We start from the raw sequence: 20,611 nt of genomic DNA on the forward strand, positions 1-20,611 counted from the left end.
TGTCTCCTCTAATCATTCAAATTTCAAACTCCCTGCCCTTCATTAACAGCTTTATCCTTTTTGTGATTCGTTTCATGTTCCCTAAGAGTTATTTCAGCTGGTCAGCATGGTGAAGAACACTACTTGTGAATCTAATTCCCTAGCTTTATACGCCTATTCCTAGCCCAACTGTAGAGTAGGGAGACCGCCTGCTCTGCAGAGGTGCTGTGAAGTGACACGAGACGACAGAAGGAAGGTGCTCAGTAAACATGGATGACTTTCCTCTTTCTTCCCTTTTCCTCCTCCCTCTATACTGGAGCCACGTGTTCTCTGTCATCCATGTACTTTGTACAAAATGGACAAAAATCCTTGCTGGGATTCTCTGTGTAGTAGTTTAACCAGCTTCAAGCTGTTCAGGGTTAATCATCCAGTTTATGCCTAATCCAGGAACAATCTTTGCTTCTCCTTTCCAGCCTTTCTGTTATCTGCCTTCAGATGTAACAATGTGCTCACCTATTTCAACTAGGAAGAGTAATATAACGGAAACAGATAGATGAAAATGGACTAAAGAGGTTCTGGGTGGGAAAACCGATCCCAGGTCCGGGGAAAGAGGAGCACAGTGGTAATGACGCAGAGGTGTGTTTGCTGAGGTCTACTGTGCATCCAGTCTCCACAGGGCCTTTGACAGCTGCCGCTTTCCTACATTCCTACCGTGGAGAAACACTGAAGTTTCTGTGGAGAGGCAGAAAAGTAACCGACTGATACATTTTAAGTACGTGAGTGTTTCATTTGTCACTAGCAGTTTATGTGAAAGATGTGTGGACAAAGAAGGCAGACAAGAGGAAACAGCATTTGCTAAAGGAAGCTTTTGGCTAATCTACAAATTTTGCTTAAATATGTATTCTTTCCCTTGTTACATGATACATCAAATACTGGCTGAAACTGTACATATCTAGAAGGTTATGACTGTACCAGAAACGTATATACTGAAGTGAAATCCTTAAAAAAGAAGAGGGCTGTGCAGTACACTCCATGCACGTTAGGCCTGCTATCCCACTATGACGGGGAACGTTCTCAGCTCAACGTGCTGTTCCTGCTGCAGACGTTTCGGCACCTCCTTCCCAGCTCTGAAGTGTCCCCTGACAAATGGCATTTTATATTTTAACAACGAGTGGCAGCGGACACCTTTCTTATCCTTTGGCAAGTGTGGACTTGACTGACCAATTCTGTATTTATAACCACACTAAAAAAAGACTCTCCCATGTGGGAGCCGATGTCTACCCTCTTGTACCCTCTCCTAAGAAGTACGTACAAATTCCCCTAAAAGGGATCATACATCCCGTTGCGTGGACTGACTTCTCTGACACCAAACTTACCCGTTGTGAGTCACAAGGCACTGCCTCAGACCCAGCTTTCGGAAGATATCCACCACGATCTCCATCGGGGTGTGATCTGTCACTGTAAAAGGGCTCATGTCAAGAATGCTTCGAAGCTTCAAGGGTCGGGGACTTTCTGCCGGAAGAGATGGGGTGTGCTGTGCAAAACACACCCGAGAACTGCCAACAATACCTTCCTGCTTTTTTCTGGCACTTTCTGAAAGGAGACAGAGAACAACATTGAAAAACAATTAATTGATAGGTTTGTTTTACGGGCAACCTGCTTATTAAGAGGTAAGGCTTCTGGTCCTTTTACTTTTTCATATCTTCTCCCTAACAAACCAGGAAGGAGCCGAAGGGGCCTTTCATCCTTGCTTTGACTCCATTATGTATTCTCCCCCTGTGAATCAGCTGGTTCTTTCCAGACTGGTTGTTCTTCTTTTCTAATGTTAAAGTATAATTTTCTGGATGAGTCATGAGCACTGCAGATGGGCTGAAACTGCATTTATGCACGTAATGGATACAGACTGATTTGCTTAGGTTATTTTCTTTGTAAAGGATCCCTTCAGTGCGTTCTGGCTCAAGGGCTTCTGTCCTTTGTAAATGTTTTAAAAATGCAAGGGCACAAAGCAGTTGTGTTATTCAACTACAGACGAGGACCTCTGGCATCTGCAAATTTAGTATTCGTGGTTTTAACTACTTCTGAGCAGCTCCAAAGGTCCATAACAGCCAACACAATGGGGATTACCTCCCAATCAGGTTTTTATAAAGACTAGTTGAGATACTATCCCTAAAGCTTGAATTTGAATCACACACAGAGTGGGAGCTCATTTACTTAGAGAGTGAACCTAGTCAACTGCTTTAATTATCTCCACCTCAAGGAGTGGTTATGTGGGGGTTCGCAAAGAGCAGAAATTTAGTCTACTGTAGTTAAATATCACTGAAGTGACCGAATATCATTTAAGTAACCTTGAGGGTTTCTGTCAAACCACAGGTGAAATCTACAGTTCCACAGTGATACAGAAGTCTTTCTGTGCTCTTTCTTACCAGTGCGCCCACAGAATCAGAGCTAATGTAAATCAACTTTCATTTCCCCACTTGCTTCTTTCTTTTCTTCCAGGTTTTTTTTTTCTCCTTTAAGTCTCTATGTAAATTCCAAATTCTGCCCCTATCTCCTTTGCTCAGTTACCAGTAAAACCTGCAGAACGGGAACGTCCTCCTCTGGGCTCTAGCTCTGGCCATAGAAATGGCTTAAAGCTAAAACCCATGACCTCAGCCAAAGCTGACACCTACTCTGCCCTCACTGGCAACTACTATTATTCTATTTCCTTAGGCATAACATGCAATGTAGGGACTGCTTGTTTTTTTTGGAAAACTTTCTTCCAATGCTGTAGACTCTTCCTAAACTACACAGAATGTTATCTGTAGGATTTTTTCTTTAATGCCTCTTGCAAATTTAAGAGTTTCTACTTTGACTTGAGAAATACTCACAGGAATGACCTTGGGGACAGGTCAAACACTCCACATCTCCCCCTCAGGGTCCTCCAGTAAACACTGGGGAGGGACAAACCATGACTCAATGTACCTACTGTCTACCACCTTGGGGGAGTGGGAGGAGCCGGACTGTACGAAAAAGACTTAAAGTCTTACTAGCTTCCTCAAAATATGGCAGGAAATTACAGGGGGAAATATACAAATTTTGGAAGAACACAGTTGCTTCCTCCTCAAAAAGAGTTAATCTCCAAGAAATAATGTACTAAGGCTACTGTCTTTATATTTTCAAAAATCTTTGCATAAAACACAATAGAATTGATATACCTTTTTTTCAATTTGGCGTTTAACCAAAAATAAAACAAAATCTCAGTGATTTTTTTTACTCCAGATATTACAGTTAACATTGTAAACCTAAATCCAAAGACTGAAAAAAGCAAAACCTCGTGAATCTAATACAAAAGGGACCAATGAAGATGGGATTTTCAATAACTTGCATTCAAGTAAGCCAACGTTATTTAAATACAAGAATGTATCCAGCTGGATGCCCTGGCACTTACTAAGATCTTACATTACGTGCTATTAAAAAGAACTAATATCTACTTCACGAGGCTTCTCTGAATGGGAGAAGGAAGAACCTGATCGCAGTCTCTGATAACAACCTCGGAGGGAAAGGTAAAGCCGAACTGGGGAGAAAAACAACCCAAAAAAGACCATAAGACTTTAAGGGCAGAAAACATACCCTGTTTCCCCACAAACCCAACCAGTTATAGTTTATTGTTTTCATTTCTTCTAGAAATCTATCTTGTACATATATTCCTTTTTGAAAACAGGTACCTATTGCAATTGTCAGGTCTCTTCTGAGGGCAAACCCCACTAATCTCTGAGACTCTCTTGACATGATGACAGGAAAGCCATTGTAGCTGGTCCCATTGACCATGTTCTCTATGTCGTCCACCGTCATATTGTCCTGGGTCAGCACCGCCAGGGGCGGATCGCTCCTTCGAGGCCTCATGACATCAGCAGCCAGGGTGGTATGAGTGAATTCTTCTTTTGCGTCCAAGAAAGGGTAGCCGTTTAATCGGATGTGCGCTTCATAAATGCCTTCCCTGCCAAAGGCATCTCCAACCCATTTACTCGTCATCACTGCAGCCATAAGTGGGACGATATATTCCAAGCCTCCAGTAAGCTCGAAAACAATAACCACCAGGGAGACAGTCATCCTTGTCACACCACCTAAAAAAATAAGCACCACTCGTCAGAAAGCACAGGAACTTCGTCACTGTGTTACTAGAACTTCTGCACTAGACAGCTGGACACAAAATTTCAAACAGAACGTAGTCAGTGATAAGCCTTATCATCAAAAACTACTATTCCTCACTTAGGACAAACATCACTACTCTTAAGAAGATCCAGAGAAACACTAATCTTTTTATTTTATACAGTCACAGTTCAAAACTCATTCCCCTCATATTAAAAAAAAACACAAACGTCTAGCTAAAATAATTTTGCTATCTTGGTTTACCCTTATAAAGCTTATTATTAACGCTAAAGGAATATGGTGAAGCGAATCATAGCTATCTTGTTTGGAACCAATTTACAAATAAAACTGATTATATAGAGAGGATTATGATTATAAATCACTGTATGATTTAATAAATTTCAATCCTCTAAATCTTTTCAAAATGAGGAAAATATTGTGATGCCTTGTGATTTTAAGTTAACAGTGTAAGTAATACTCCCTCCCTGAGAAAACTCATCTATTCATTTATGCAAATATTCATCATTCTCAATGACGGCTTCTGTGCGGATGTATTCCTAATCCACATCTCTCCGCTTACTGCCGTGTTTGTCCCATGTCTGCAACTATCCATATACCATATCTTCTTCTTGTGTTTGTCTCCTTGTCTCATTTTCTAGCTATAAAAAGACTTGTAACGTGGATGATCTAGTGTCATTCATCTCACACACACACACACACACAGAGTTCAAATCAAACTCCTTTCTTCCCCAACACACAGACTTCAAATCAAACTCCTTTCTTCCCCAAAGAGCTCTCTGCTTCCACTGACCTGACTCCATCACTGGGCACCACATTCTTCCTGACACTCAATTCTTGGATCATCTCTTTGTTTTATCCCAACATCTAGCCTGTCCCCTAGACCTGTCTAACCTCCTCTACCAACTATCTCCTGTCTATAGTCTCTTTCTCCAAATTCTCACTGTTGTCAACCTAGCCGGGCCCTCAAGACCTTTCTCCTTAATTTTAGTACAAGTCTTATGTCACCTCCTTGACTCCAGGCCCAGTCTCTCAATCCACTTTATAATTCATACTCCCAGGCTAAACTTCCCTAAGTATTACTATTACCACCTTGCTCCTCTGCTCAAAAACCTACCAGGGATTCTAAGCTCATACTGAGGTAAGCTTAAACTCTTCCTTTTTTAACCTAAAAATAGAAAGAAGAAAGGGCCTAATATTTATTAGGTATCTACTGTATGCCAGGCATGTCCTAAGCAGCTTACAAAGGACACTAACTAGACTTTTTTTAAAACTATATGCCAAGCACTGTGCTAACAGCTTTACATGCATTTTATCTCGTACACTCCTCAAAACAAACACAGGAGATAAGTAGCTACTGTTTCTAATTTTATAAGTGAGAAAGTTAAAAATCAAACCAGTTAAGTAACTTTCCCAAAGTCATAAAGCAAAAAATAGCAAAGTCAGAACTTTGTCACAGATCTGACCAATTCCAAATACAAATTCTTCCTAAATCGTGTTCCTTGTATTTTCAGAATCTGGCCCCATCTGACCAATGCAACTTCACTTCCCTAAGTACCCAAAACGCACTTTCTTCTTCAATAGTCCATTCCTTCAATGCCCATGAAAACTAAACTTATTCCCACTTTAAGTCCTTTGTCTTCACGTTGTTATAATCTTCAACAACGTCCTCTCTTTTCTCTCAATTTTTGCATCTAAATTCTACTAATCTTTTAAAACTAAAGCTGATTTCTACCCTTTCTGAACTACTTTAATTCTGTCTTCCTCTGGATTCCCACAATATCGAGGCACTCTAATATTTCACTTAGTCGTGTGTGTATAATCTTACTGTACATCGCTCACTATTGTTTTGTGTTGGTCTTATCTCCCCAACTTGACCATCATGGAGGCTGGGCTCATGTTTTATATTTCTTTTTGAATCACTCACCGCACCTAGCAGTGTGCTAAAAAGAAAGTAGATGTTTAATAAATCCTTGCTAACCAGTTGCTGTGGATTCGATTCCGACTCATGGCAAGCCCACGTCTTTCAGTGTAGAACTGCGCTCTCTAGGGTTTTCATGGCCATGACCTTTCAGAAGCAGATCACCAGGCCTTTCTTCTGAGGCACCTCTGGGTGGGTTCAAACCATCTACCTTTCAGTTAGTAGCCGAGCACTTAACCGTTTGCAGGCACAGGGAATCCTAAATAATTCCTATTGTGGTGGAAATGATTCTGTCCTTTGCTTTCATTTGATATTACACTTTTTCAGATCAATAATTACTTTACACAATTGTGAATTACTTTTAATTCACTGAACAAAAATAATGGTCAAAATAACAACTATTATTAAATATAGTAACCAAAGATTAGCTGGCACTTTAAATATAAAAAGTAGTAACTTTTCACATTCAAGAAGCCAATAAACAGACTCCTAAGGAGTCCCTGGGTGGCACAAATGGTTAAGCGCTCAACAACTAGCCTAAAGGTTAGCGGTTCAAACCCACCCAAAGGCACCTCAGAAGACAGGCCTGGCAATCTGTTTTCAAAAGGTCAGCGCCTTGAAAACCCTATGGAGCAGTTCTACTCTGACACACATGGGGTCAGCATGAGTTGGAATCCACTGGACGACAACTAACAAGTATTTAACGCAGATATTTTGCTTTCCATTAAATGATAGTTACTTTTTATTATTTTGCTATACATGCATCTTAAATGGAGAAAGGCTAGAAAATAAATATTTTCTAAGGCTAACAACTAACTGGAGCCCTGGTGGTGCAGTGTTTAAGTGCTCGGCTGCTAACCAAAAGGTCAGCAGTCTGAATCTACCAGCTGCTCCTTGGAAACCCTACAGGGTAGTTCTACTCTGTCCTATAGGATCACTATGAGTCGGAATCAGCTGGACGGCAATGGGCTTGGGTTTTTGGGCAACAACAAATTAATAACTGTAGAGCCTAAAATAAAGCTATTCTGCATTTGCTGTAACACTCATCTCAGGAACCATGTTACAGGCTGTTTACAGGTAGGCCAAGATCCTTGACAATGAACCACCACAAATATTCCTGGACAGGGTTCAAGTGAAGCCTGTGTTGTACTAAGACGTTTTCTGTCATAAAGTATCATGTGATACACAAAGATGCTAAGCACTATTGAAATGTTGCATCCCCCAATGTTCTGAGGCAGGTAAAATGCAAACCAGTGCTCCATCACACACACCACAGAACTGCCGCTGTACTTCTAGGAAAACCTCTCCTCCCTCTATCCGCCCCTCGCCCCTGGGCCCACGACGCGGGAGGGCTCCCCCTCGGACGCGCCAGCAGCCGAGCAGCTCTGTTACCTAAGCAGGCAGCAGCGCCGACCATGGCGTAAAGGCCAGGGGTGATGCAGTCGGCCCCGACCTCGCACCACTCCTTAAAGAGAAACCAGTCGTGGTGATAGTAGGCGAGCTGCTCCACCGCGATGCCCACGATCCTTCCCGCGATGGCGCCGATGGCCATACTGGGGATGAACAGGCCTGACGGGACCTGCAAGGGCAGTGACACAACACTCAGTGAGCTGGCTCCTCGGCGACAAGCCTGGAGCGTCCATCCCACGGACTGGTTCTGACACGCTTGATGCTGTTCACACTTTATCGACACGGCGAAATCCTAACAAATAATAAGGTAGCAAAACCTTGTGACAGCAGTATCTGAACTTCAGGATCAAGCCATATTCCCCAGAGCAAAGAGAGAATAACTCAAGAGTTCTTTATCCTTTAGCTCAGGGGTTCCCAGATGCTAGCCTCTAACAAAAAATTTGATTAGGCCACAGTGAGAATGAAAAGGGGGCAGGGAGGGACAACACGAAGTGCTTTCTCTAAGGTTAAATCTATGCAGTTTCTAGCACTCCAAGAGGATATCCTTCCTATATAGTTATCAAATCATGGAAAAATTAAATGCTGTTCTTCTTAAGTGGTAGAATGTAAAGTGGGCAACCTTATACAGGTTCCCCAGGATTTTTCATGATACATATGAATTGATTAAAGGGAGAAAAATAGTTACCAGTTCAATTTAACGAGGATCACAGGAACAGCACACATCCTGAGCAGGACTAGTCAAAGGCTAACCGTGCTCAACTACTTTGGATATGAACATGTCAAGCACAAAATGACAGAATGTTGAAGACTGCATGAGGATCGCTGCAGGGATATCCACGGGGAAAGCGTCCAAACAGGTTTCCCACTCTCCTGTCAGTGCCTGCTTCCTCCTCCTCCCGCACCCCGAGCTGAGTGTAACCTGCTGGCTGCCTCCAGCTTCCCACGGCTCAACTGACGTGAGAAAGTGGGGATTTACAGAAAACTAACTCACTGCAGAAAAGGACGCTTTATCAGCAGTATACTACTATTTGTCTTTAACTCAACCCAAAAAAAAAGGCAAGTAAAACCTCAAGGCTTTTCTATTACTTAACTCTTGATACTCGGTGGACTGAACAGAAAAAGGACAAGAGAAAAGAGGGAGACCACACTTCAGAAACGAACACCGCACCACCCCGATTTTATTGGAATAAAGCTATTATTTCACATAGTTTTCATCTCTGAAAGTACACTATCCCTAGCAAATATTAGTACATGAACTACGGGTGTAATGATTTAAAGAACAAGGATTATCTGAAACCTGTCCCCCCATGTACATCACTGACAGTCATACAGAGAGTTATTTAGATTTCCTAGTAGATAACTGATGTCATTCTCACTTTTATAAATTCAAGAGAAAGAACGTTCCAGGGCATAAGGCCTGACTGCCTTAAATCCTTGAGGAAAAAAGGCAGGATATTCACAGGCCTAGTAATTCACTCTGAGTCTACAGTGTTCTTTCGATTAACATCCTGTAATAGTAGACAAAATAATGCCCTCCTCCCCAGCCCCCAACCCCAGCCAAAGACGTCCATATCCTAATTCTCGGAAACTGTGAATAGGTTATGTTACATTGCTAATCAAGGAGATTATTCTGGATTATCTGGATGGGCCCAAAATAATCATAAACCCCACTGCTGTCGAGGCAAATTCTGACTCATAGAGACCCTATAAGGGTCCTTCAGATGCAGAAGAGGGAGGAAGAAGAGTGAGCATCAGAGTGATGTGGTAACAGAAAGACCTGACCAGCCATTGCTGGCTTTGGAGACAGAGGAAGGGGACCACAAACCAAGGAATAGGGGCAGCCTCTAGAGGCTGAAAAGGCAAGAAGAGATTCTCCCCCAGAACCTCCACAAGGGAATGTGGCTCTGGCGACACCTTGATTTTAGCCAGTGAGACCCATTTTGGACTCTGCGTTGCTAGCTACGTGCTGAGTCGGCCCTCGACTCGTGGTGACCCCGTGCGAAATGGAACAAAATGTTGCCCGGTCCTGAGCCATCCCCACTATCGATTACGGATTGAACCGTCATGACCCATAGGGTTTTACTGCCTGATTTTCAGAAGATCACCAGGCCTTTCTTCCTAGTCCACCTGAGTCTGGAGGCTCAATTATAACCTGTTCAGCATCATAGCAACACGTAAGCCTCCGATGACAGACGGGCTGGCTGCATGTGAGGTGCACTAGCCAGGAATTGAACCTGGATCTCCAGCACGGAAGGCGAGAATACTACTACTGAACTCCCACTGCCTCATCAGTGGAGCATCTTAGAGTTTAGAAAACCAAACCCACTGCCGTGGACTCGACTTCGACTCCTAGCAATTCTAAGGACACAGGAGAACTTGTCCCGTAGGGTTTCCAAGGAGCGGCTGGTAGATTCAAACCACCAACCTTTACGTTAGCAGCCGAGCTCTTAACCACCACACCACCAGGGCTCCTTCTGGACTTTAGACTTCCTTAAACTTAAGATAATAAACTTGTGTTACTTTAAGCTACTAAATTTGTGATAATCTGTCCCAGTGGCAACAGGAAACAAATATAAGCAGTATTAAAAACTTGCCCACAAATTCTCTGACACACGTCTCATTAAGGGGTATTGTCTGTCCCTTCCCTGAATATGGGTGGGCCTTTGGGACTGTTTTGACTGACAGAATGCAGTACAGATCATGCCGTGTGACTTCCTTGACTGGGTCAGAAACGGTCCTCTTGGGACACCTGCTTTTGGAGCCCTGAGCTATAGTGTAAGAAATTCAACAATCCTGAGGCCACCATAGGTCCATTGATGGCACCAATAGTTTTCTCTTGGCCAGTAACCAAAGGTTGGCAGTCTGAACCCATCCAGTGGTGCTGTGGACGACAGGCCCGGTGATTTTGCTTCTGGAAGGTTACAGTCAAGCGGTTCTACTCTGAAGCGCACGGGGTCACCATGAGTCAGAATTGACTCGACAGCAGTGGGATTTTCTTTTTTTTTTTTTTGAGGGCACCATGCTGGAAAAGCCACACACACACACACATTGATGTTCCAGTGCCAGGTGTCTGAGTCTTCTCAGCCAGGTGCCAGACATATGATGAAGTGTTTGAGATGACCAGGCCCAACCAAGTGTGATGGGAATGATATAAGAGAACTCAGGCAAAAACTGCCCATCCTTTTAGCTCAGTGGTGAAGTCATTTCCGGGGTTCACTGTTCAGCCGGGGAGTGGACAGCCTCATAAAACCAAATGGGACTAATGAGGTACAGCAGTCCAGGGACAATGGCCAGAAGGCAGAAGGGGGCAGGAAAGCTGGTGATAGGGTTGAGTAAGGATAGTGTTGATGTGTTGTGAGGTTGTTAACCATTGCCATAGGGCAACATGTATACTAACTGTTAAATAAGAAACTATTTTGTTGTGTAAGCCTTCATCTAAAGTGAGAATAGCAGCACAACTGGAAGAGCGTAGTTGATGTCACTGAACTGTGGGTATAGAAATTTTTGAAATGGTGTATCTTTGGCTATGTTTATTTTCACCAAAAAAAAAAAAAAAAGGTCGAGAAGGGAGAGGGTTGACATGTTGTGGGGTTGTTAACCAATGTCCTAAAACAATACATGTACTACTGTTTCATGAGAAACTATTTGTTCTGTAAGCCTTCACCTGAAGTACAATTCGGAAAAAAAAAAAAACTGCCCATCCAAGCCCCTCCCAAACTGCTGACCCAATATAAAAAGAAAGGAGGTAAGGAGGGAAAGGTTGTCTTAAGCTGCTAAGTTTTGGTGTAATTTTTTAGACAGCAACATAACAGGCACATGCTCAACAATATATTCTAAGAAATTCTCTCATCACTTAAAATTAAACCTAAAACTTTTCAGCTTTTGTTTATGAAACCACCACCGCTTTTAGACGAAAACTTCATTTCCTTATTCCATCTGTAAGATTTGAACACGCTCAGATGACTTCAAAATCACTCACCTTGATACCAAAAGTGAACACTGTCATTATGATTTTGAACATGAGTGCTAAGCACAACTGCCAGATAGCAGCATATACTCCAACGCCTGCGGGACGATCAGGAATATCGTCGACGATTTTACTGGCGTTCATATCGTTTCTGTAGTCACAAAGGGAGGAGGATTCCAGGGGACCACAGTCTGTAAAAAGCTCCTTGATCAGTTCACTGGTGTTGAGCCTGGTGTACGGGTTGGGAAAGGCTATCACAGCAGTCACGGCTGCGACCACAATGACTTCAAGAACGGGGTACTTCCCAAATTTTGTGGATTTGCGTCGACGACACCAGGCAATATTTGCCCTAATGAAAAAGGCTCCCCAAAGCCCTCCAAATACCCCTAGGAGAATAAAAGGCAGCAGTTCAAAAAGGTACCATGGTGTATGATACTCCACGTAAAAAAGGACGAGGCGGCTATTACCAAACGGGTTGATGGATCTCAAAACAAACGCAGCCACTAAAGCAGCAAAAAACGATCTCCATAAAGTTTTGAGAGGGAAGTAATAGCTAACCTAAAAAAAGGAAAGGAAAAGAAGATTAATCCCATAATTTTATAAGGTGTCTCTTATATATAACTTGAATGCTAAATATAACAGCTCTGTAGTTTGCTGCAGCTAGAATTCACAGGTAATGAATTTTACTGTAATAAGAAAAAATATTGACGTTTTATTATCTTTGGCTATCACATCATTATAAATTTGGAATATCAAGTGGTCATAAATGCTTAGTAATTATTTAAAATACCTAACATTGCTTTATATTCAAACTGAGCTTCATTGCCAATGCAATCATGATAGTTTAGAATAAATGTACCATCACCGAATCTTCCTAGCTTATAAAAATTTAATTTCTATTTAATTTGTCTCCTCTATATCAAAAGAAAAAAACACAAACTACAAGAAACAAGCAAATTTAAACAGAACCTTTCCTCTGCACAGATGTAAAACGGAAATGCCTTAAGCACTTCAGAGAAAATAAAAATGAAATACTTCACCTAAATGACTAAAATAATTTCCTTAAATATCAGTAACTCTGTATCAGAAACAGTCACACACACAAAAATTTAAAAAGACAATTTTAGAATTGATTTAAAGTTTTTAAATAAAAACAAGCTAAAAAGATACAAAAAAAACCCCCAAACCCACTGCCGTCAAGTCGATTCCAACCCATAGTGGCCCTACCAGACAGAGCAGAACTGTCCCATAGGGTTTCCAAGGCTGTAAATCCTTACGGAAGCAGACTGACTTATCTTTCTTCCATGGAGCGGCTGGTGGATTCGAACCACCAACCTTCTGGTTAGCAGCCGAGCGCTTAACCACTGTGCCACCAGGGCTCCACCAATGGCAATAGTTTGCTTTAAGTATCTCCTATTAAGTTCAAATTCACACCGCTTACTTTTAAATACGTCAACAAAGTAAAATTAAATTTTAAATAATCACTAATGTTTATACATGAATAATGGATTTTAAAAAGACTTCTCAAAGGTATATAACATGTATAGCGTATTACTTTTTATGTAACAATGAGTAAAAAATAAGAATAACCATAATGGCTTATATTTGCAAACAGAAACTAGGACTCATAAGGAACGGATAAAGTGGTTTCGGCAGAGAAGGAAAAAAGACAGGCGCAAGGATGGGGGTAATGAGACGACAGTACCAATTTAAAACAAAACAGGTATTTTTAAAAGAGGATATGAACAACTTTATGAAAATAAATCTAAAAACGTAAAAGCAAAGTCTGTATCCATTATAACCGGCAATAAAACTGAAAAGTATGCCAAAATATTTGTAATGGCAATTATACGTAATTTCAATTGCTGTACTGTTTTTAACCTACCTCTTCCAGGCTAAAAAGAACTCCTCCAATCGGTGCACCAAAAGCCACAGAAACGCCTGCAGCCGAGGCAGCTGAGAGCACCTAGGAAGAGGATTGGGGCTTATTTTAAATTCTTGTATACACTCAAATACACCAAATAAAACTTCTTTGTGTCACCTGAATTTTTCCAATGCCTCTTCTGAATTTAACTCACATACCTGTCTCCTCCCTAAAGAGGACAAGTTTTCATTTCTTCTAAATTGTTTTGCTCTTTTGCTTTAACCAAAAGGTCATTCATACCTTCAACATTCAGTCAGAAAACAGGAGGGAATTAACACGGACAACTTTCAAAATGTTTGATTGTTCAGGCAAAAGAGCGCTAACTGGGTTTGGGAGAGTTTCATGTATTTATTTATTTTTAATAGGATATCATCTCTTCTGATTTTAGAGCTAACTACCTCATCACTAAAATTCTTACTCTATTTCAAATTGTTGCAAGATATCCAGGGAACTTAAAGCCTATTGAGTTTCCCTACGTTTTCAGTACCCTAAGCCACAGGGCCTCAAATATACCAATGATTATGAAGCCGGCACAGCAGCAGACAGCATTTCGTTCAGCTACACACAAGGTCTCTGGGAACTGGAACTCACTCAACAGCTACGGAGACCAACCACCCAGCCCTCTGAATGCACTGCTACTGCAGATACAGAGCCTCACATCTGAAAGCACCAACGACAGCCATCACTCAAGTTAGTCTCACCAAAAGAACCAGGACTTTAACAGCTAATTAAGTTAACGGAAGAGAAAAATTCACAAATCCTCTTCTGGGTCCGTCTCCCAACTCCCAAATTCTGTCACTGGGTTACTGCCCACTTCCTACCCCTGTGACACCAACTACACATACAATTTCACAGGATGTTTATTTATTTGTAATTATTTTTCTGAGAATCTTTATGCCTTTCACTACTTTCCTCTAGTAAATTATATTTGACGCTACCCAAAACATTCCTCAAATGTTCAGTATTTACATTTCCGAAAGAGAAATTAAAAATAAGCAAAATGAAACTGTACACGGTGAAAGGCACTGATTCCAGTCAGGCTGCCTGTTCCACTTTTAGAATATCTACAGCCAATGTAAGGACAATATTTTAATGCTAACATGAAAATAAACTAGAATTATTTCAATTGAAGTATTAAATATTTTAAAATCATTTACTTTTTTCACTAATGTCACATAATGAAAAGGTCCTGTGTTGGGGCCAGAGACACCTGACCCTTGAATTCTCAGTATTACATGAGATGTTAAAAAAAAAAAAAAAATCACCCCTTACAAAGCCAAAGATCTCTGTACTATCTATCTAGGGCTGCAGATTAAGACTGAGAAAACAGGAAGGGGTTAGTTTGGGGTTCTCAAAGACTAGAGCTAACATGGAAGGCTTCATAAGCCTGTTTTTCTTCTAAAAAATACCCAGAGCAATCTAAAAACATTTGGGGAACTCTATAATATATGAAGTTCAAAAGTCTCCTAGAAGACCGTACGCTGGCCTGAAAAATAAATGGTCAAGGAAAATTGTCCCGTAACTGAATAAACAGGAGTCCTTGAGTCCCCTTTAATGTAAATCTCTGATTTAAACCTCAGGAAGTCCTAAAGGCCTCAGAACTTCCCCATGTTACAGGATAACTCTCTTCAGATCACACACCACATCCACTGGCATTAAACACTGCCTCCAGGAGGAAAACAGAGTTTTTAGATTTCCCAACCCTAAAGAAATACTGATGATGAGAAGTAACAGTAAAAACAATGTTCCATTTGAAAAACCTTTCAGAGTGGAAAGGTGTAAGGCAAAGTGAAAACAAATGGACCTTTGTGAAATTCAACTGAAACTCAGTGGATGCCAGATAGTTTAGCTAAAGCTTCTCTAAGATACAGGAGTTACCCTTTCAGTACTGGGGATGGCTTCTAGAAAGACATCAGAGATTATTCAAAACAGGAAAAAAGAAGCACAAACTAATCCCAAGTAAAATTTTTAATCTGAATACAGAATTTATCCAAAAAGTAAACAGTACAATGTGATCTTTACACTAAGAAATCCTTCACTGATGTAAGTCTGTAACAGATATTCTTCTGTCAAATGAACTACGAAAGACACTTACCTCCCTTTTTTTAGCTTCATTTGTGCTATACTTCGGAAAGAGGTAGGAAAATATATTTCCACAGCAACAGGCGACATGTACCAAAGGGCCTTCTTTCCCTAAACTCAAACCTGATGCCACGGCCAGTACTAAAGTGATAGTTTTAATCATTAAAGTCCATTTTCCCAAGTAACCTCTGATGATGAATCCACTCAAAATAGTTTTAATCTACAAAGGGAAGATTAAGTCATCTCAATTTTCTTTAAATAAACACGAGAATTTCACTTAATAAGTTATTATCATGCTTTAGTCACAAAACTACTTGCAAATGTTAATGAATTAAGGAACAATTCACGATTAATTTTTCAAAAGGTTTAACTATTATGCTACATGTAATAAATCTGCACCATATTCTAATTCTCTACCCAAAAAAGGATAGAAGGCAACCCTATCTCATGAACAAAACTAAAATATCAGCCCATGTTAAAGTGAATATAGACCTTAATTACAAGCATTATAAATACATAACCAGGAAAAGGCAAATTTTAGTATTGCTGTTCGAGAAATAAACATAATATTCACATACATTCCAGACATTCTGAGTCAGAGATAAAGATATTACACTTTCTCAAAATATGATAATTATGGGTATTTTTTTCTATGTATCAAAAAGGATGAGTGACAGCTGCCAAGTAATAAACAATTATTGCTACCTATCAAAAATATTCTTAATACAGTTTTAAAAATCATTGCAATCTCGTTTTAAAAGGAAATGCATTAGAAAAAGCTGGTAATCATTTAAGTACAGTAAAATAAAAAGAGGGAAAAAGGAAATGATTTCCTATCAAGTTCAATTCTAAGTATATTTACCTTTAAATTACTGTTGATAAGAAATAAAACCTAAAGTTTATACTATTGACCCACTGTAATCAAATATTTATTTTGAAGTATATATTGGTTGTGAATATCTGCCAAATTAAAGCATTATTAATTTATCTAATCCGAAGTTAGTTATGAAAAGAGAACGATTGTACTAAAATCAGATTCACCATGGTAAAGCATCAATAAATCAATCAAATAACTTTAAGCCACAAGATACTTTTCTAGGCATTTAGTATTTATTCAAGTTTTCCGATAATTTGTTTAGCAAACCGCTACATTAGTGTTAAAAAAAAAAAAAAAATCAACCTCCACAATTAATGATGAAATGACTAGTGAGAAAAATTGTTTTCAACATTGTCTACGATCAATTGCCATTTAAAAATTTTTATTTTTCATATTTAAACCATTTTCCCAGAAAAACTACTTTTCCCCTCTAATGACAAGGAGACACGCATTGTAACAATTACTAAATGTTGACTGATACTAAACACTGCACAGCTCACCTCTGGAATTCCAGAGCCACAAGCATATGGAGCAAACACCTTTACTAGCGAAACTGCGAGAAAGGCAAAACTCAAGGCCCAGAAGATGTACATTATGTAGTTCATGATGTAAGAACCGGGACCCTAAAAAGCAAATAGTTTAATAGTATGAATTTTAATTTATACTGTATCTCTAAAGCAAGTTCTTGTCACATAAGAAACTTTATCAAAAATTGTTACCAACTGATTTCCACAATAATAAAAGCTTTATATTAAGAAAATACTTAAGTAGCGTGCCAAAACACATTCCTAGACATATCAAGGAGCCTCAAGCCCACTGAACGTTTTTCTTAGCTTTTTCCTAATCCCTAAAATCTTGTTACCAGGGCATCTCAACTGTACTCCAACCTCTGCCCACCCACAACAGATCCTTGGAAACTGCTGGTGGACATAAAATTGCATTGGCAAAGCACTCAGACTTATTCTGCTGCAATTCTCCTGAAAACCATTAAATCAAATGCAATTCAATTAGGCCAGGTGAGAAACAGCACAATGTTCATCTTAAAAGCAGATACGTTCTTTTTAGTTCTAAAGTTCAGCTCTAGTAAAATTTAAAAAATATATCTATATATGATCATGCCACTGTACATACGTATATATATGACCTAAGTTCTCAAATGTTCTTCATTACAGAACATTCGTAAAATAATCAAATACTATAATGCCACAAAGAAAAATTAATTTCTTCAAGAAATCTCCACTCAAAAGGGTTATTTTGTATATTTTTTATAAGTCATACGTTCTTTCCAAAATCTGAACAATCTTAATAATGTCATATATTAAAGTTTGGGTAACTTGACTTCATATTAACTTTTTTTGGCTACACAAATCATATATTGAGGTGGCTTCCACTTCCTTTTTACTGCAACTCACAATAAAAAATACATTTCACATCGTAACTCAGTACACTTGTATATTCCTACGCCGTTAACTAATATAACACCTTCTTGAAACAATACTTTCTTTATTGCTGCAATGTACTCTCATATTTTCCATTTTATTCTATTCTAATTTTTTTCTTTAATGTGGGTTGCAACAACGTAAATTGATTTCATGACTCCCTAACAGGTCTCATTTTGGAAAAAAAAAATTACTACAGCATAATATGTGGTTAATTCTGTAACTAAATGAACTGGAGACTCTTTTCTTTTTTTTTTTTTTTGTGCTTCAAGTGAAAGTTTACAATTCAAGTTAGTTTCTCATACAAAAATTTATACATACACTGTTATGTGACCCTAGCTGCTCTCCCTATACTGTGATAGCACATTCCTCCTTTTCACCCTGGGTTTCCCATGTCCATTCAACCAGCTCCTGACCCTCTCTGCCTTCTCATCTTGCCTCTGGACAGAAGCTGCCAATTTAGTCTCATGTATCTACTTGAGCTAAGAAAGCACATTCTTCACGAGTATCATTTAATGTCCCATAGTCCAGTCTAATCTTCGAAGAGTTGGTCTCAGAAATGGTTTTAGTTTTGGGCTAACAGAGAGCCCAGAGGCCATGTCTTCCTGGGTCCCTCCAGTCTCAAACCATTAAGTCTGGTCTTTTTACTAGAATTTGAGTTCTGCACCCTACTTTTCTCCTGCTCCATCAGGGACTCTCTGTTGTGTTTCCTGTTGGGCAGTCATTAGTGGTAGCCGGGCACCATCTAGTTCTTCTGGTTTCAGGCTGATGAAGTCTCCGGTTTATATGGCCCTTTCTGTCTCTTTGGCTAATACCTTCCTTGTGTCTTTGGTGTTCTTCATTCTCCTTTACTCCAGGAGGGTTGGGACCAAGCGATGCATCTTAGATGGCCACTTGCTAGCTTTTAAGACCCCAGACGCCACTCACCAAGGTGGGATGTAGACCATTTTCTTAATAAACTTTGTTATGCCAATTGACCTAGATGTCCCCTGAAAGCATGGTCCCCAGGCCCCCACCCCTGCTACTCTGTCCCTCGAAGTGTTTGGTTGTATTCAGGAGACTTCTTAGCTCTGGTTTAGTCCAGTTGTGCTGACTTCCCCTGTAGTGTGTGCTGTCCTTCCCTAGTGGTTAAGAGCTACAGCTGCTATCCAAAAGGTTGGCAGTTCGAATCCACCAGGCACTCCTTGGAAACTCTATGGGGCAGTTCTACTCTGTCTTACAGGGTTGCTATCAGTCAAAATCGACTCGACGACAACATGTATTTTAGGTTTTTATCTAGTTAGTGAATACCCCTCCTTCCTCCCTCCCCACCCTCGTAATCATCAAAGACTGTTTTCTTCTGTGTTTAAACCTTTTCTAGAGTTCTTATAGTAGTGGTCTTATACACTATTTGTGGAGATTTGTTTTGCTGTATCAACTATTATTTCATCTTAAGACAAAGCAAGACTTACCTCCGCTTGACCTATGATCAATTCTGCCCACGTTTTCCACTGTGGACACTTATCCCTCTCTTCAAATGTTGTTTCATTAGATCCCCAACAACACTGTTCGTGATTATACCACAATGCACCGAGGCAAATGCCCTCTTTGAGGTCAGTCATCCAATCAGCAGCAATATCTATTAATCCAGCCAACGCTCCTGTAAAAACACGTTGGAGACAGTAAAATAAATACCTCCATTTTTTTGGAAACTGCTAAGAACTATCAAGTGAAGAGGTTCATGAAAAGTAGATAAGACTCCCTATAAATAAGGCATAATATAGCATATATTATGTAAATTAAAGATTTTTAAAATTTTAGTTATAAAAAAGTTTATATTAAAAAAACTGTAAATAGCATTTCTTTAAAATAAAATTTATATTCTTGGTTTGAATCTAAAGTCAGTTACACCAACCAAATTAACTGTGATGCAACAAAAGTGTTTAAAAGATTATTTAAAACAATCTTCAAAAGACAGCTACCTGGCAGGAAGTTCATAAATCTGGTTATTGAAGTCAAGGTTTTTACTAGCACGTTTCAATCCAAAACTTAATCATCAGATAATCAATCCTATTCCAATTTAATGTCCATTAGCAACTGAAATCCATAGTATTTATGAATTACTGCTGATAGGCAGTTTTTTCTTTAAATATCAGAAAACCAAATATATCCAGATTATTTCACTTACAGACTACAAAAAACACAAATTTATGGTCAAAAGCTGGAGCTTATTCATCATATGAACAGATTAGTCATGTACACACTGGCCGCAAAATCCTTACGCATATGCCAATTAGCATTTTTAGTACTTCCCTCAATTCTCCACACAAATTTTAATTTTTCTTCATGATCTTCTGGACATAACCTTCCACGGTGGAAGCTGAAAGTCATTTAAAAAAACAAACCAAACCAGTTGCCACTGAGTTGATTCCAACTCACAGTGACCCTATAGGTCAGAGTAGAACTGCCCCACAGAGTTTCCAAGAAGCAGCTGGTGGATTTGAACTGCCCACCTTTTGGTCAGCAGCTTTTAACTACTACGCCACCAGGGCTCCAAGCAATCCTCAATATTTGTTTTCAGATCTTCAAAAGCTATTTCTTCGACTCTCACACATAGGGACTTTGCGGCCACTCTGTATACCATGGTGGTTAAAGCTGCAGGCTCTGGAGTTAGACTGCCTGGATTCAAATCCTGCCTTGCCCACTTACTACCTGTGTGACCTTAACAAGTTACTTAACCTCTCTGTGCTTCAGTCCCCTCATCTGTAAAATGGTGATAATGACAGCACCTAAATCATAGGAATGCCATGAGGTTTAAATACATATAAAGCTTTTAGAACACACATTGAGCACTCAAAAAATATTAGCTATTTATTATGATATTAAC

At 39.8% G+C, this 20,611-nt stretch overlaps 1 protein-coding gene across 12 annotated transcripts in view; it reads right to left on the reverse strand.

The window, feature by feature from the left end:
* Positions 1-20,611, reverse strand: part of CLCN3 (chloride voltage-gated channel 3) — a 91,332-nt gene that overhangs the window by 5,928 nt on the left and 64,793 nt on the right. For all 12 annotated transcript variants that reach the window (XM_023742841.1, XM_023742835.1, XM_023742840.1 and 9 more), the window contains 8 exons: positions 19,197-19,384; positions 16,807-16,929; positions 15,443-15,649; positions 13,309-13,389; positions 11,436-11,981; positions 7,439-7,625; positions 3,684-4,082; positions 1,356-1,572 (listed from right to left, as the gene is read on the reverse strand). In XM_023742841.1, the coding sequence (XP_023598609.1) occupies positions 1,356-1,572; positions 3,684-4,082; positions 7,439-7,625; positions 11,436-11,981; positions 13,309-13,389; positions 15,443-15,649; positions 16,807-16,929; positions 19,197-19,384 (1,948 nt within the window). The remainder of the gene's footprint in view (positions 1-1,355; positions 1,573-3,683; positions 4,083-7,438; positions 7,626-11,435; positions 11,982-13,308; positions 13,390-15,442; positions 15,650-16,806; positions 16,930-19,196; positions 19,385-20,611) is intronic.

The sequence above is a fragment of the Trichechus manatus genome, unplaced genomic scaffold, assembly GCF_000243295.1.
Source record: "Trichechus manatus latirostris isolate Lorelei unplaced genomic scaffold, TriManLat1.0 scaffold00220, whole genome shotgun sequence".
Classification (NCBI taxonomy): Eukaryota; Metazoa; Chordata; class Mammalia; order Sirenia; family Trichechidae; genus Trichechus; species Trichechus manatus.